This window comes from Olea europaea, chromosome 3, assembly GCF_002742605.1.
Source record: "Olea europaea var. sylvestris chromosome 3, O_europaea_v1, whole genome shotgun sequence".
In the NCBI taxonomy this organism is placed as follows: domain Eukaryota; kingdom Viridiplantae; phylum Streptophyta; class Magnoliopsida; order Lamiales; family Oleaceae; genus Olea; species Olea europaea.
In genome coordinates this window covers 8,084,809-8,103,787 of record NC_036239.1, presented here as the reverse complement: position 1 = coordinate 8,103,787, position 18,979 = coordinate 8,084,809, and the positions used below count along the sequence as shown (strand labels likewise).

The 18,979-nt window shown below is 32.8% G+C and overlaps 1 protein-coding gene across 1 annotated transcript; it reads right to left on the bottom strand.

Moving 5' to 3' along the window:
- Positions 1–11,683: 11,683 nt before the first annotated feature.
- LOC111377955 (tetraketide alpha-pyrone reductase 1-like) lies at positions 11,684–18,096 on the bottom strand. Its single transcript, XM_023001118.1, has 6 exons — positions 18,066–18,096; positions 17,038–17,222; positions 14,684–14,875; positions 13,687–13,852; positions 13,257–13,437; positions 11,684–12,081 (listed from the first exon to the last, which is right to left on the bottom strand). Exons 1-6 carry the CDS (start codon positions 18,094–18,096, stop codon positions 11,931–11,933), a joined length of 906 nt encoding a protein of 301 aa, XP_022856886.1. The 3' UTR covers positions 11,684–11,930.
- Positions 18,097–18,979: the final 883 nt, after the last annotated feature.

Sequence of the window (18,979 nt, the reverse complement as noted above, 5' to 3'; positions counted from 1 at the left end):
GATGTAATAAATAATATGTTCGTAAAAAAATTTCTAGGAGAGATATTTACATATTTTAGTTTTGATGAAGTAATTGATAAAACAGAAGAATTTATTCATGAGGACTTTTTGAATAGTCTAACTCCAAATGGTATCCCTCCATATGAAATTGTACTAAAAAGAAATTGTCCTGTTATGTTGTTTAGAAACATTAATCCTTCAGAAGGTTTGTGTAATGGAACTAGACTTATTTGTCGAGAATTTAAACGAAATGTTATTTTAGTCGAAATTGGAATAGGCGAATATCGTGGAAAACAAGTATTTTTACCTAGAATTCCATTTATTCCACTTGAAGGAGATAAGTATTCGGTACCATTTAAGAAAACTCAATTTCCTATTCGTCCTTGTTTTGCAATGACCATTAACAAAGCTCAAGGTCAAACTTTAGATTTTGTTGGACTATATTTGCCTGAACCTGTTTTCTCGCATGGTCAATTATATATCGCTTTATCTAGAGCAAGAACAAGAGAAAACATAAAAGATCTAATAAAACCAGTGGATGAAATAAAATCACACAATTATTGCACAAAAAATGTAGTCTATCTTGAAATTTTGAATTTGATACATACTACTTAAGAAGTCTATAATTACAAGTTTTGCTTAATTGGACTGCCAATCTATTGTTAGCCTAAAAGAGGATATTTTCTCTGCTAATCCATCTTATGTCAAGGAGAATAACATTGAGCTATACAAGGTTAGTTATTTTTACATGTTATTATGCGTTTCAATTATACTTTACTTGTTAGTACGAAACATGGTACATATAAAAGAGTCAGGTCATAATCTTTAAACATGTCCTTCATAATATTCCATATTCAACATCTCTTTATTTATTTAGGTCGCTGATAAGATATGAGAAGAAAGGATAAAAAACACAAGTTTATTACATAATATTTCAATCAATATATTTTGATTATCTACTACAATTAGGACTTGCGAGGATGAAGAAAGTATTCGTTATTACAGATATCTACCGCAATCTTTCGTCTATATATGCTCATCCTATCCGACGAAACTGATTCAATTGGATATCCCAAAACAAAGCATTCTATATATTTGAGCATGAAAAGTCCACAATTAGGCACTAAGTTTAGGAAATTAAATATTTTGCTAAAAAACAAGCAACTTAAATGCTTATCCATTGTTTGCACAGTTTAGGTAAGGTATGATCTCCTCTTTCATTTGTTTATTCCTATGTTTCTTTATATCTCCTCTAGAAGATAAAGTTGTTTTCAATAGTGCTTCTACCACAGTTAATGAAGCTTTTGTATGTGCTTTTACTTGATCTGGTGTGTGGACATTATTGCTGCAATCATATATTTGGAATTTCCATTCAAAAATATTGACAACGAAAAGGTACCAGCTATTGCCCGGATATGAGCACGGAATTAATATATACTTGCATGTCCTCCAAAGACGACCAAATATAGGTGCTATGTCATTCATATAACTTTCCATAAGAGTTCCATCTGCTTCACCTCTTGTGGTTCCCATTCCTGTGTCAGTATGCCATATCATTTGACGAGCACATTCTGCTTCAAATTTGAAATCCATAATTGCATATTCTTTTGAAACAAGCGGACAACCATCATTCATGAGCCGCCTCAATAGTTTTAATTCTAACTCAATGTTTTGATTAAATAAATAGATATAAATTAGATTATATATATCGACTATGAAATAAAATCTATTGTAATTCATATACTTTACTTACAGCAATATTTATGTCCTGTGTTTGATCCATTAGAGTTTTCAACATGTCTCTTCCAAAAACATTGTTACTGCCATCGTCCAAGTATGCACTGTATGACATAATTTTAATTAATTTCAAATAAATCAAAAGAGAACTTGAAGATTTGAGCTAATACAAGTAAAATTAGATTTATTACCCAGATTGATTCTCCGCTATAAAATTTCTAATTTTTACGTATCTTTGCATAGGATAATCTTCTAGAGGACGATCTGAAGATGATGAAGATTTTATTTGTTTCCCCTTGTTTTTCTTCTCTTTTATCAACCGTTTAGAGCTCTCAATTTGTTCAGCTGTTGATATCTCATTTGGTTTATCGCAAGGAACAACACTTGTATCGAGAGGGGCATCTTGTTGCATGGAACCTATGATGGCTTCCATGTTTGATTTCCATTCAGATAACGTGTTCAGTGTTTCCTGATTTTGTTCGTCGACATAGGATCTTATTGAACTTAAACTGGTATCAATATAAGATTGCACACCCTGATATCTCTCTTCCTGCCACTTCTGTTGCTGTTCAAAAAATTGCCTTTGATTGTCAAGAATTATCTGATAATGATGTTGCATGAATCTTCTTGCCATTTTTTTGCTCCTCAAATAACTGTTTTTGGTTTTCAAGAATCGCATGGTGGTGAGCTCTTGATTCATCAGCAAATTCTGCCTTCAAGTTGCTATATACATCAGACACGTCTGATGCTATTTGTTGCCTGTAGATACCCAACAATTCTTCCATTTTATCTTCACTTAAGAAGTTGGAGTTACTGGGAACAGAGCTAGACCCAAATATAGGTGAAGATGTAGAAGTACCGGGAATCGTCGTTTCTTGCACTTGTATATTGTCCGGAATTTATTTTACTGCACTATCCAATACTCCATTTACAATCTCATATAATCTGCTGTGTCCATTATCCACTGGCAATGAAAGAGTTTCGTACCAAAGACATTATAATTCTTCTTCATTAGGTTGTAGCACAGCAATCACTTGAATCTGTAATCAAATGGAAATATCAAAATCGTTTATTTTGAGTTTAATTTTATTTAAAGATAATTGAATGTGAGAGTAATTGTACATTCATAAAAACATACCTCATGAGTAGACAAAAAAAGATTTATCTCTTTTTCAGTTACAAATTGGTTGGGTTTCCACTTGTATATTCTTGGACACTGTGATTTTTTATGTCTACGATGTCCAAATTTCTTTCCAATTTTTGGAAATATTTCATATATCCAATACTGTAAAATAATAAAAAATAAACATTATATGTATAAAAAAATTTATGGGAATATATTGTACATAATAAATCAATACAAAAATAGGGACTAATTACCTGGAATGCAAGTGAATACCCATGTAACGCGTACTCGCATTCTGTTTGTTCATTCCGTTGCAACCTTTGTATTCTTTCAGATTATGATGCTTTCAATGAATATAACAAGATCAAATATGCTTTGCGACCTCATGGATATGCAGTGAACTCATCCAGATGTTCAACCATACCAAGAGTTCTATAATCAATTTGTCTTGAAGAGGGTGTCAACACACATTCGATCAACATGACTAAACCAAGTTTCAATTTATCTTCTTCATGTTCACACGCATGGAATGCTTCATAAAGCATCTTCATACTGATTCGATATGTACCATTAAAGTATTGATTTCTAAGACGATCATTTGTATCATTAATGTCCTTGGATGGTTCATGGCAAGGTAATCTAGTAATAAGACAGAATTCTTGCATACCAAATTTGGCTACACGATCATCTAACCTTACCCAAATTTCATCATTTTTCCCACAATTCACAAGCCTCAATATAAATTAATGCACCAACCTACTACTAAATTGTACATTTTTTTTCCTTTGTAGAAAGCTCCATAAAGAAAACCATAAAATTACTACACATCAACGAAAATTGCTCATTCGAATCTAAAAATTTTACAAAGTCTTTAAGATATTCGAAATTTGGATACTGGACAATTGTAGCAGAAACCATTGATCCGGAGAAATTATGTATTCTAGAGACATCTACATAAATTATTCCAAAGATCACATCTTATTTATGAATGAATCTAAAAATTAAAAATAGAGAAACATTTATGAATGAATCTAAAACTTCCGTGATTATGGAGGCCAAGATTTTCAGTATGTATATAGGTGCTAAAAATGCTGAAAAACAATATGAAAGTGACAAAAATTCAAACATTTATGATATTATGTACATGGTCTCTAAGAAATTAATGTGAACATTTTTTGTTAACAGTGAAAATTTCTACTCTTTGGGTTCAAACAATTGACTCAAGTGACTCAAGTAAACATGATAGAACCATCAAATCTTCTATATGAATCCTCACTATATTTGGTATACTTTGGATTTTTCTATCACTTTCATATTGTTTTTCAGCATTTTTAGCACCTATATCCATACTGAAAATCTGTTGCCTACACAAGAAACCAAGCCTCCACAGCCTGACCTTCGTAATGCCTCCGGATTACGGAGGCCAACATTGGCCTCCGTAATAATGGAGACCCATTAAAGTATGGGTCTCCATAATCACGGAGTTCTTATGGGCACCATACGCAGATCACTTCGATTGTAAATTTTTAAGTAAAATTGTTACCTTTTTCGGCCAATTTCAGATCTTCTCCAGTTTAAATCTGCTGGGAGTTTCTCTCTTGAAAATGTAGAGATTTTTGGGACTAAAAGTATAATAAATGAGCATATACCAACCACAAGATAAAAGGCTGTCACATATGAGCTGTATGTTATTGTTGTTGTATGCATTTGGTCAACAATCAATAAAATATTTTTGTTGTGTTATGAAATACAAACTATTCACACATTTTATAAAATCTGAAATATACGTCTTTGTTTGAATTGTTTAATTTCATACACAAAATCATACATCAACATATTAACGTGTAATTAGATATTTATTACAATTCAATTTATTTGAGCTAAATAAATAACTGAATCAAATTTTTCTTCCATTACAATGAAGGTTTGTAGCATGAATACTTTTTCCCCGGTGAATACAACTTAATTTAATTCAGAGTCATTCTTGTACCATGTTTAAACTTTTGCCAGCCCATGTCTATGTTCAGTCATTATAAATCAATAAAGTATGGGTATCATAAGACCTTATCGTGTAAATCTTTATCTTTTTCCTTTTTTAATCCAAATAAATCAATAGAGTATGAGTATGATAAGATTTTACCGTGTAAATCTTGATCTTTATATTTATAATAGGGAGAACCAATAAATTATAGTTTTACGTATGCTCTAAGTGTAAATCCTTGAACTCACATTTTATTTGTGTACTATCAATAAATGAATTTTACAAGTAATATCCATATCTCATGCAAACAAAACTTATGACAGTATATGGCTAATAATAAGATATTACTTAATACATACTTGTATTACTTTTTATAAAAAAAATAAAATTAAGAATAGAAGATAAAGTACGGGAAATCAAATATGATATAATTTTACATGTCTATATATATCTTCTTTTATTTGTCAATTGGATATCTCAAAATTGTTTGCCATAGAAATCTTCCTTTTGTGTGTATTTTGCCTCTATTATTCTGTTATGAAATTGTCACAAAATTGCCACCATGGAAGAACAATACCAACTTCTATTAGAAATTATTTCCAACAATCAGAAGTGGAAAGCTAAAGTGATTGTAGTTGAAAAACAATCACCAAAGCCTTCGAGACAAGGCAATAGAAGGTACCAACATTTGATGTTAATGAATACTTAGGTAACCCTTCTTCGTACATTTTTTCTTCATTTCTTTTTGTTTTTTGTTTTGTGTTTTTTCTTAATCTAAGATCACGTATATTACAGTTATTTATATGGTTCTTCATGATTTTTCAGGGTAATACTATTCAGGCAAGCTTATATGATTCCAATATCACTGCTTTTGAGGATCAACTTGTTCTGGGAAAAACTTATATTATTTCGAAAGCTTACGTGAAGAACAATACGACAAACTACAGATATTCGACTGGCTCTCTACAATGGACAATATCTGGAGAAACTCGTATTGAAGAATTAAATGAAGATAATCTAGAGTTTGTATTCTCAACATATCAACTGACACAACTTCATGAACTCGAACAATATATGGATACAGATGCTGATTTAAGTAAGACAAAATTTCATAGATATTAAATAATCATATACTAATTCTACAGAAATATAGTTTCCTTCAAATTCGTACTGCTTATGTTCAAAAAAAAAGAAAATTTGATGGCTTATTTCAAATTTGCAGATATACTTGCAGTTGCAGTTGATATGACACCCAAACGATTGATTCAATCCAAAGATGGCAACCAAACTTGGTTGCAAGATATCATACTTCTAGACATGAATTTCAAAACAATGGTGCTTACACTTTGGGATTCATTTGTTGATAGAGAATGCTTACTGATAGCAGACATTATTGACAAAAAGCAAGTCATCTTCGCAACCCGTCTAAAGGTTACATCATTCTTTAGTATGTTCTATTGTATTATTTAAACTTCTCTTAAGGTGTGTGTGTGTGTGTGTGTGTGTGTGTGTGTGTGTATTACATCATTTACACATTCTCCATATTGATATTATACAGGTTTAAAATTGTCCACGAAAATCCGTTCCACTTTCTTCATAAATACGCTTTTCAATGCAGTAAAACAAATGACAGAATGGTATGTACAAAATGCTGTATTTTATTATTCTTTTTTTCTCCCTCTCAATTATTTTTCCACATATTATTATTGGAGTTACTAATTATCTTCATATCTTTTGATTAGGGTAAGAACAAATTCCATTAAAATAGATGATTTTGTGTTCAAAAAATCATACATGAACAAAAGCCCCACGAATCTTTCTCCGCCTGTACGAAGTAAATTTACTCCTATTCAAAATCTTCAGAGACACCTTCTAGCGGTAATATTAAGGTTACATATACTATTCAATCTCTATTTATTTCCTAATATAGAAATATATATTACAAGACAAGATACACTCAATCATATTATTTATTTTTCCTTGTAATTTCTCTAAATATCTCCAAACTGTAACAGCGAAAGTTTTATTGGATAAACGGCACAGCAACAACAGATAAAATTGATAGCAAATCCTGGTACATGGCCTGCAACAATTGTTTTAGATGGTCGAACGTTCATTTTGGAGAAACATATCTTTGTATTTTTTGCAAAAATCCTAATTCCAAAGCTATTCCTTGGTAAAATACACTAACGATTAATTACTTTTCATTTTTTACACCTTTCTACTTCTCTTTATTACTCTTGCATCTATTAATACTAATTTCTTTTTCACTTTAGAGCCAGAGCATATGTGCAGCTTTCAGATGTCACGGGATCAATCAATGCAAATGCAATTGGTGAACCAGCTAAGAAACTATTAGTTACAAGTTTAAAGCCTTTGATGGAGGAAACCAAATTTGTAAAAAATCTAACTTGTCTCAAACATTTTGCCTTTCAGTACATATTTTAGTAGATTAATATTAATACAGTTTAAAATTAACATAGGGTTCAAAGACAAATTTCGAAGCAACCATTAAAAAAATGCAGGATACTGAACGAGCTTTCTACTTGAAAGCATCGCAAAATGAACCTAATTCATCAAGTTACAGATTTGATATCATATCTGTAACAGACTTTGACCATCCAAGTCCAGGAAAAGAAATTCAAGCAAATATTGATCATGCAAGTCTTGAACCAAAAATCCAAACAAACGTTGACAGTCAGGTTACAAAAGTTGGGAAAATTGTTGGGAAAGATGTTAGTGCAGACTATCAAGAAGATTGGTCACCTCCAACGAAAAAAGCCCTTTTCAAATCTTCCAATAACAGTTTCAGCTCAAAAATGGCTTGTGATGAAAACATGAGTTCAGACTCAAATCCACTTGCTCAAAAAGAAAAACTGGAGTAAATGGTAGTCGAAATATTTTTCGCAAAACCAACCTTTTGACAAGAGTGCTGTGTGGTTTTGTAAATTTTTTGCTATTTCGATTTGTGAAATTTGTCTTCATTGTAAATTTGATCTTAAAATTCTATTTTGTTAAGTATGTATAATTTCCTGATCAAAAACTGCAAAACAAAAAAAGTAATGACAAATGATGTATATGTAATCCCTACATCATCCATCTTGAAAACCAGTCATTATTATTTTTTATTTTGGCTATACTCTGTAATTAATGATGGTAATGAAGTTAATTTTTATTCTCTCTTATCTATCATTGACTGTAATACAAACACATGATTAATTACAATGAATTTACAAATCACAATCAAACACGTCAATATGTATACTATTATCTCAATTATTCACTGGTTAGTTCCTTGTCAATAATTCCATCTTCCAATATATTTTCAAACATATTCAATACATACGCTAACCAAATCATAATTCATGCACAACTCGTGCATCGCATGTAACATAGACTAGTAAAGAAAGAATGAAAGAAAGAAATTAATTCTCAAGCTCATCTGCATTTACTGCCAAATTTTTAGCACTTTCGAGCCACACACCAAACAGAAAGTTATCATCTGCAACAAGAAGTTCATCAATGTCTTTGATGAGTTGTAGGAACTCTCGATAATGCAAACTTAAAGATTTTGCATCCCAATCCCAGAAAGTAGCTATTGCATTTATATAGGGCCTGTTTGGTAGTGATTTTGAGAATTGATTTTTTGATAGTTAGAGAGAAAATTGAGTGTGAAGAAGTAAAAAATGACGGCTGATAATGAAATAACGGTAAAAAGTGATTTTGGGGGTAAAAAATTGCTACAAAACGGGGGCTAGTATAAATGTAATTCCCTCTCTTTCTTGTGCTTTCTCCAATCTAAAAACATCTTCAAGAGACTCTTTAAATATAAAATGCTTTCGATTCTAAAAAGTTAAAACCTTACTTTTCAAATTAATATTTTAAAATAGAAAGTGAGTCTATGTCTCTAAATTTTGAGAGTCAAAGCTCACTCTATATAATTAAAAGCATTCAAAGTAGTATAATTTTCGATAGAGAAAAATAATACAAAAATTTGGAGGGTAGCTAGTGAAAATTAAAGATAAGAAAAAACAATAAATATTTTTTGGGTGTTGTAAATTTAAATGTGAAAGATAAAGAGTTTGTTGGAGTACTTAAATAATTTCAAGCTCTAAATTTATTGATGCTCTTTACATTACAAAATATGCTTTTTAAAAAATAGAAAATCTCTTGGAGATGCTCCAAGTAACCATTACCTACACATTTTTGTGTAGCTATTGAATCTCTTCTCAAATTAATTCTGAAGAATAAGATCAAGACGGGACACGCTGAAGAACTCAGCTACATGTCATGTGGGCAGATGAGCCCTAGAACCGCAACCAAAGCCACAGGGGTGCAGGCAACAGGCATCATTCACTTTTTGAGAACCTTCAGATTTTTCTGTGCCTGCAGTGGCTATTCTATAACATTCAATACTTATGAAGTCTATGCTAGAACATTGAATATCATTTGTCCAGCAAAGTTTGACATGAGTGTCATTTACGAGGTTTAGTCAAAAGTTGTAGATCACACAACCACTCCCTTCATAAGAAATGCCGTAAATCATCCATAAATAGTTTATCCATACTACGAAGGCGACGACTGTCTCAAATTGGTTTCACACATCGGAGTAAGGTTTTGGTTTCACCTGTACCGAGGCTTCCAGCTAGTTCATTTTCAGCATCAAGGAATAGCTTTAATGTTGTTGTTCACACTAGCCTTAAGAAACAATTGCTGCCAAAGAGACAACAATGCAATGGATCATCTTTTATGGTGTCGATTCATTTCAACCCTGTCAAGCTTCCTTAGCAGTCCTAGAATAATTTCCCTTACATCAGGTTCCATTAGAGGATCTGTTAGGGAATTAGTGATATTCATGCACAGAGGCAACAAGAACAAAGTACAAACACCGTTAAAACACTAGTTTCTCTGAGGTTCAACCATTAAACATGCATAAATCCATGTTGAACTCTTTGGAAATGCTCTTGCATGCCCTAAGAAAAACCAGGGCTTTACGGGTTGTTTTATCACAAGACTGAAGCAACAACACTCTTCAGATTCTGATCTAGTTCAACATGTTAAAACTAACACACATTGTGGATTACATGAGAATCAGAACAGTACCCCCATATGGACTATTCGAATTAAAACACCACTTGCATTTGACTGTTAGAATAGTCATGGTGCTCTGTCAAAGATGGGTAGTTGAATTGGAGAATACTAAAATAATTAATTTGAATTCCTGGGTAGTCACTTATGCTTTCTATTCCAATATATTGCAGTATCATCAGCTGTAAATCATGCCGTTTGGTTGAGGAAAATTCTTAATGATCTTGGACAGTTGCATGATCCTAATATATTGGGCATTGAGGTTGAGCAAACAGAAAATGGTATTTTCATTTCACAAAAGAAATATGCAAGTGATATCTTGAAGAGGTTCAAGATGCAGCAGTGTAAATCAGTTGATATACCAGTTGCGTTGAACACAAAATTATCCAAAGAAGATGGAGACCAACCAATCAATGAGAAGGAATATAGGAGTCTTGTTGGAAGTTTACTGTACTTGATAGCAACAAGACCAGATTTGATGTTTGCGGCAAGCTTACTTTCTAGATTCATGAGTAAGCCATCACAAACACATTTTGGAGTTGCCAAAAGGGTCCTTAGGTATATCAAAGAAACAATAAATCATGCCATCTATTTTGCTAGAGGAGTTAGCTCAAATTTGATTGGATATTCAGATAGTGATTGGGCAGGTTCCGTGGATGATATGAAAAGCACGAGTGCTTATCTATTTACACTTGGTTCGGGAGCATTCAAAGAAGCAAGAAGTAGTGGCACAATCCACAGCAGAAGCTAAATATATTGCAGCATCATCAGCTGTAAATCATGCCGTTTGGTTGAGGAAAATTCTTAATGATCTTGCGAAAAGTCAAGATGATCCTACAACTATCATGGTGGATAATCAATCAGCCATTGCTGTTGCAAAGAATGCAGTTGATCATGGAAGAACCAAGCATATTAAAGTGAAGTTCCATGCTATCAGACAAGCTGAGAAAGAAGGAGAAGTTCATCTCCAATATTGTCCAGGTGAATCTCAAATTGCAGATATGTTCACTAAAGCATTGCCCAAATCTAGGTTTGAAGACTTAAGATTGAAGATTGGAGTTTTACCCAAAAGCTTCAAGGAGGAGAATGTCGATTATTGAAGACTTTTGATTTTCTCCACATGATGAAATATGAAGAGTGTTGGAGAGGAAGATGAAGAGATGGATGCATTCACCATCATTATTAGTCATTATTATTCTTCGTAATTGTGTGACTCTTAGTAGTCTTATGCTATCCTATAAATAGGTTTGTCACGTACTCAAATCAAATAATTCATATATAAAAAAAAAAGTTTCTCTCAAAATATACTTTGTTCTGTTCTTATTACTGAACTGATCCGATCTTGATAGAATCTATCCTTATTTCCGCTGCATACTAAAATCACAATCAGAACAAACAAAGATGAATAAATCTCAAATATTACCATTGCACACAACACGAGGAAAAGTAATTTTCGATAGCGAACAAGATCACGGAATGAAAATCACAGTTCATGGATAATTTTGTTCAATGCAACTCAATCAGGACTCTGGTACAGGCATGTACGACCCCCTATGTAGGTAAGCTGGCTCAAAATCATACTATATGGATCCAGTGTGTATAATGACATATGTAAATCACCAAAATCGCTCGAAAAATGGAGTTTCTCAGTCTCATCTAAGTTCATAAATAATAAGCAACTATCATACCATATCCTGTTGAGGTTAAGTCGAATGGCCATCTTACTTTGCTTATGTGCTGTGAACTTAATATATCAGGAAGAATCTATATATGCTGAACATTATTGAATTTAGAACTTCATACACAACGTTTAATGATACGAAACAACATAAACAAATGTGACTCTTTTTATTTGCATTTGAATATACAAATAACACATTTCTGAAGCTGATCTTTCCCACGACAATGATAATAATGTACAATATCTATTTATATGACCATGCCTGAGAGCATATTGGTTGAATTGAAGTAGATACATCCCATGGTGCTGGTGGGATCCTAGAAACTTAGGAAATTCTTCTCCTTTAGACTTTCAACAATGTCCTTTAGACTAACCTCAAAAGGAGTGAAACTGATGCCCAGACGCTTTGCCTTCTCCTGTGACACTCGGTTAGGATGTGGGTTGACATTATGCTGATTTTCTGCAATACTGCAATTAAGACCAAGTAAAGGATATAACAAACAATGAGCTTCCTTTGATTATGATAAAGTACTTTGGTTGCTAATAGTTGTTTAAGGAAAATATTTCAAATCATGTATGAGTATGCATGTTAAATTAAGCTTAGGGAGAAATTGATTTGCTGTTTTCAATTTAGCAAAACACTGAAAACGTGTTTGGTCTGTTATTTCTAAAAATGCATTTTTGAAAACAACTAAATAAGGATAAATTTATAACATAAAACTTAAAATGCATTTTTGACGTTTTGAGTGTGTTTAGATTTAGAAATTGTAAAAAAATTAAAATTAAAATCAAAATTCTGAAAAAATAAAGATTATAAAAATTTCAAGAAAAATAAAAATTATAAAAAAATGAAAAATAGAAATAATTCTAGCTCCTAATTATTATTTACATAAAAATTTTAAAAATATTTAAATGAATACAGATAAAATATTTTAAATCCATGCATTAGTATTTCTTTTTATTTCCTATATTTTGGAAATAATTTATTATTTATTAAATTGTTCCTTTTTTTTTTACTGAATAAACATATTTAATGCAATAAAATGTAATAAAATAATTTTTCAAAATTTCAAACCTAAACGTGTTTTCTAGTTTTCTGTTTTCAGAAATAATATTTCAAAGTGGCAAACCAAATGCCATTTTGGAAATCTTAAAACAGAAAATAGAAAATAAACTCAAAACTAAAAACCAAAAACCGAAATACAAACCAAATGGGCCCTTAGACTTTTTAATTCCGTGTGTTGTGAGCACTCAATTGTTCAAAGAAAAAGTATCCTGAAATGAGTTCAAATAGATGAACAATAAAATTAAATAAACATAGTATGCCGCAAGTCCTAGATTAAACCCTGGCCCAATTGGCATACATGAATTGTTACACGTTCATCTTTGGTGAAACAAAAAAAAAAAAAAGGAACCGAAGAGTAAAGAATGAAAAAATAATAAAAGAAACTAAATATGTATAAATATAATTTGAGGAAAAAATTATATTATTAGGCCCTTGTTTGGGCCCCATTTTATCAATAATGCATTTTTCTCTCTCTTTTTTTAACCACACATTCTCCAATAAAATAATATTAGACATAAACCCAAAACTTTTCCTTCTTTTTTAACCACATATTCTTCAAAAAAATCAAAATGCTTACTTCTGGAGATGGTTTAGATGAGGATAAAGCTTATGTAAGATTTTAAGAACTTCAGAAGCTGATAGTAGTGTTCCAGACAAGCAATATCTGCCACTAGCTGAAGGACTCTCCATAGCTAGAATATGTGCCAGAGCAACATCTTTTACATCAACAACACTATACTCTGGATAATCGGTCCTTCCTGCAACATGTTAAAATTGATCCTTTAGTAGTTTTACGCAGATATTGGAATAGAAAGCTAAATGCACAAAGATAAACTCAAAAAGTAGTAACAGTCAAGAATGTCACGGTTTGATCAATTAGAGCAACAGTATTAGATAAAAACAATCATATATGGTCTTGCAATTATATATACTCTATTCAAAGGAATGAAATCTGTATTCATGGAAAGATTGCCACACACATGATCTTGATTGTGTCCAGAAAGTACCTTCTTTAATGATGTTCAAAATCATCTCAGAAGTTGAATTGAGAGTTGGCTGAAGAAGTGGACCAATTACCAAGCCAGGATTCATCACTACCAGGTCAATGCCATTTTCATCCGCAAATTTCCATGCCACTTCCTCTGCCAAAGTTTTTGAAAGGCAATACCATTGCTGAAACCAGCAGCAGGATTTTTAACATAATTGAAATACACTTTCAGACTACACATTCACATTCATGGCTGATCTCAGTTACTTTTTCAAGCTATAATAATATAATAAAAATGCTTCACTTATCTATTGTTTCGACAATAGAATGTCGTGTAAAACAAATGCTGTGAAATAAGACCCACAAAAGATGTGTTTAAACCAGCACAATTGAAATTGACCTCTATACTTTGACATACTACAGAACTCTCTAGCATTCAGTAACAAGTCAATGGAAGTCTACATCAAAAGTTTACATGCTAAAATTAGATTTCAATAAATTCAGGAAAATAACTAATTACTTAGACGTAAGAAAGTGTCATACATGACTACAACACCATCCAGCAGTATCGTGCTTATTCCAACAGAAGGAAATGCAGAAAAACAGGCAAGTAAAACCTGTAAAATATGGCAAATTCAATTGTTCGAAGCCTGAAAAATGCAAGCAGACTTAAAAACCCAGTATGAAAACATAAAATCAGATAAGATAAAAAGCTATATCAGAATTACATGCTAAAATAGATGTCTCATAATGAAAGATTAAGCACCCAATAATGTAATGCTGGCAATAAACCACGTGAGACAAACAAACTATACTGGAAAACGGTAATGCTTTCTCGAAAAGGCCATCTACTTATACAAAGGTCAGGTTTTCAAGCAGTTCATATTCATTGGATTGCATTCAGGGTTCAGGTCCTTCAGGAGGTCAGATTTAAAAATAACTTTTTCCTTGATAGATCGAGAAAAAAACGAACGGATGAGAATGCCAAAGAAATGAAAGCACTGATGTTTACATACCTCTTGTTCCTTGCAGAATACTGGATCTGAAAAACATGCTTCGTCAACTATACCATCAGGGTTTAGAGGATTGCTGTTAAACATAACTGCAGCCATAGAGGATGTTAACACCACCCGTTTGACGGATGGTACTTTTTTGCATGATCTAAGAACATTAAGTGTTCCCTTCACAGCAGGTTCTATAAGTTCTTCCTGAAACGAACACAATTGGCTAGTAAGTCAAAGACTTCATACAACCTGCCTTTTACCAAAAAATATAATAATCAAAAAGAGCTAAGCATGAAGCAAAATTGCAATAGCATCAAAGCAGTAACGGGAAAACTTTCTCATATACAAGCATACTGATAGGCCCGCAGTCCAGATTACCTACCAAAGGCGCAACAAAGGGGCAGGGGCAGGGGCAGGGGCAGGGGCAGAAAAGGGAATGCAGGAGAAAAGAGGGCCACATGCACAGTTACGTAGTCTATTGAGAGAATGATCTAGAAGCAGAGCAACCTATAAATAAGGGAGTCGATTCCAGTGAAGGCAGGTAGAATTTGGTAGCCCTTGGGAGAGAATTGGACCTCTCGAATGTCCATATCCTTGTTATTCCTTTTTACTGTTATTTGGTTATTTTTTGCCAATCTGTTAGCAGATCTCTTTTTCTTGTAATCAAAGTCAGCAAATGAAATACTAAAATTCTGTTTTAAGTCCATCAATTACTATAGAGTGCAATTGCAGAAGTGTGATCGTCCCAGGTTTCTATCGCATACATGAATCATTATTGCATAATTTTGCTTCTTTTACAACAATTAACCTGTCAATGTATTGTAAGGTGCTATCAAAATATAATTTCCTTTATTTTCTTCACTTTCTCAATATGGCCAATCTATAAACATACAATGGCAAGGAGTGAAGAGAGCCCTGGGAGGAGGGTGCTCGAACGGTGGTGAATGATGTCCATATCTATGAGATAGGGTGTGTGGGACGAGAGGAAAAGGATAGTGCAAATGAACGACCTACTCTACATCGAACTCCACCTCTTGATAATTGTTCCTACTTTGTGCAAGGCCAGTATAGTTGCTGTTCTTATGCCGCTATTAGTAGATCAAACGCTCTTCTTTCTTCCCCGCTTCACTAACAATCAAGCATTCATTCCTGCCTCAATCCATCCGATGAAGGTGTTAATCCGACATAGATCAGTCCAGCGATTTCCTCCTCAATCTGGTCCCCACAAAGCACAAGAATTTGGATTCTTATCAAGGCAATCAAGTCAAATATAGTTTAGGGAAAATTTTTGCTCTCTATTTCCGGGCCGGGCAGGAGGTGAAGGCCATAAGAGAAGATTGCCCTCCCGGTAAGGTAGAGGGGAAAAACCTTCAACAATTTCCTTTCCTGCCTCTGGGAACTTCACTTAAACCTTTCTTTCCCCCTAAAACATCGTTGGTTATCTAAATCTCTCCCCAAAAAAACTGCATGAAATTTATTTAGCCCGGCGGTCCAACAAAGAGGCGAAGTAGTGGTATCTTTCTTTCCATTACAAACGACACGCTTCGCGAACATGGCATTGTAGGGGCACAATTGAGATTCCATTTCTAGGGTTATCATACAGAAATTTACAACTGTTCATCGGTTCTTCTGGGAAGCATCTACTGAAACAATAGTTTCATTAATGCATGCATGAATCCCAGTTTTTGACAAACAAGGGTGCTACATTAGTTTCGAAGAAGAACCTCTCTTCGATTTTGTGCCTCTAATGTAAAGGTTTGGAGAACTGATAGCATTCATTAGAGAAGACAGAGGCATCAATTATGTCCTGTACCTAAGCATTGAAGAGAATAACGTCAAGCAGATATTTCAGAATTGAGATCTTCATATACAATGAAATCATACATTTAAATGAATAGTCTAAAGATAGCACTGAATAGAACTAAGATTGATAACTGAGAATAGTTAACGGACAAATATCAGATTTCAAATTCATACAAATGTCTGCGGGTTTCTGCCATTAAATTTAGCACTTTTACAAAGTTCAAGATCAAATTCAATGCCAGAATTTCCAGCCAAACCAACATAACTAGAGCAGGTATACTATTCAAACAGTCCACATCCTTTGTTAAATATTAATATCTGTTATGCTAACATTTGTATTAGGGTTCAATATCTTCCATAACTTATTATTATTATTATTATTATTATTATTATTATTATTATTATTATTATTATTATTATTATTATTATTATTATTATTTTCCGTTTCAAATAAGCTCTTCCTGTCAGCATTCTAGAACACAGATACACAAATCTTCCAGTTAACGACATTTACGAGAAGTGCTGAGCATCCAAATAATAGGATAAAGAAAAGTTAAATTGACCTGAGGGTCAGTCACTGAAAACAACACAGGTGATGCTGCATGAAAGACACCTTCACAGCCATCAATTGCAGAATCAAAAGACCCATCTTCACTTAAGTTGGCCTGGAACAAGTGTAATCTTTCCTTAGATCCTTCAAGTTCCATCAAGTGTGCAAAATTACTTGAATCACCTGTATCGGTGAAGTCTTTCGATCATGAAAACAAGAAATGTCCTGTCAAATGCATATGGGAGATTTCTCTCTTAGCTTGATTATGTTCTATAACATCATTGTCTACTTTCCTTTAACTTTTTAAAAGATTAACAGAATCTTTAACTCAAAGATATAAAATTTTGTTTCCTTGTTGAAAGGTGGAGTAGATGAAGAAGGATGATTATTGAACAGGTAGCTAAAGTAAAATACAGAACCAAGTGAAACGGATAAATTAGTGCAGGTGTTCGAATTTCGGAAAAACGAGAGAAAAACTCAATAAATTCAGCCCTTGTTTGATTTTCATTAAATTACATTACATTACATTCTATTTTTCTCTCTCCTATTTTCAACCACACAATCTTCTATAAAATAATATTACAAGTAAATCGAAAAATTTTCTTTCTTTTTCAACCACTCATTTTTCAAAAAACACTATTCTATACATTAAATTTTCCCCGTAATGGGGGCCAAACAGGGACTGAATGTGTAGCATTCATTAATTACATTATTACAAAACATGAAGCAATACCAAAATAATAATAATAAATAAATAAATAAAAAATCCCTCTTCGAAAAAACCTCCGTTTCTTTTTTTCTGGGTGAGTGTCTTATCTCCATTTGGGTGTGTTCGGTTGCGGCAGGTGGTCGTCTTGACCGGATTTCCAGCAACTTTTTTCTCTTCGTTGGGCCGAAGGAGATAGTGTCCCTCAAGTTAATTGTCCTTATAATAATTATTTTCGGTTGCTCAATGTCAAATTTGGCCACTGAACTTCTCAAATTGTCGAATATTACTCGTTGAAATCACTTTCGTTTCAGGTTTCTAACGAAATAGTTGACTTGATAGCTGAATTTCACAGTTGGCACCCATACCGTTAGAACGAAAGAGGACACAGGTGACGTTTTCATGTTTCGAGATGATACCGAAACACGGGTTTCGTTTATTTTCGGTGTTTAATGTTGTGTTATTACGTGTTTAGAAAGTTCTTTTCAAAACATTTCATTGAATTATGCCATCCGTCTGTGGCAAGCATGGGCACAACGAAAGATACAACGCGATGGCCGATACTCCAGATGCCGTAAGTTTTGTCAAACTATAAACTATGTTCAATGCTTAATAATGTTTATTAACCAGTTCTTGTTCCATTTAGAAATCGCTCAACATGTCGCTGGAGTCAGTGCCATCTGAAAGAGAGAAGATTGAGGCTATGTTTGATAGAATTTCAATTCCATGAGAGATGGAAAATATTCAACCATTTATCAACTAATGGCTTGTTTGATAGTCAATATTTTCTTGGCAATTCATTTTCTAGGTTTAGGGCACGTGACCTGTTTTTCGTTGTTTTGGTGGAAATGACATTTTTATGGTTTTGGTGTCATTTTGTTTTCTAGGCATTTTTTTTTTTTTTGGTAATGAGAACAAATTCTAGGAACAATTGTAAAATTGGATCTCCCTTAAATTGACAATTTCTAAGTAAAACAAAGTCAAACGAACACCAAAATATAAATAATTTTGGATCTTTTTTTTTTTCAGTGGAAACAAATTTTAGGAACAATTGTATAAGTGAATATCCCTTAAATTGACAATTTTCATGAAAAATAAAGTCAAACAAACACCAAAAGACACTTTAATTTCAATATTTTCCAAATGAGAAATTATATCAATCAAACACTATTAATTGACAATTCCCATGAAAACAATTTCTAGACAATTTAATTCTCTGAATTTATTTTCTTTCCACTCAAATTCTATC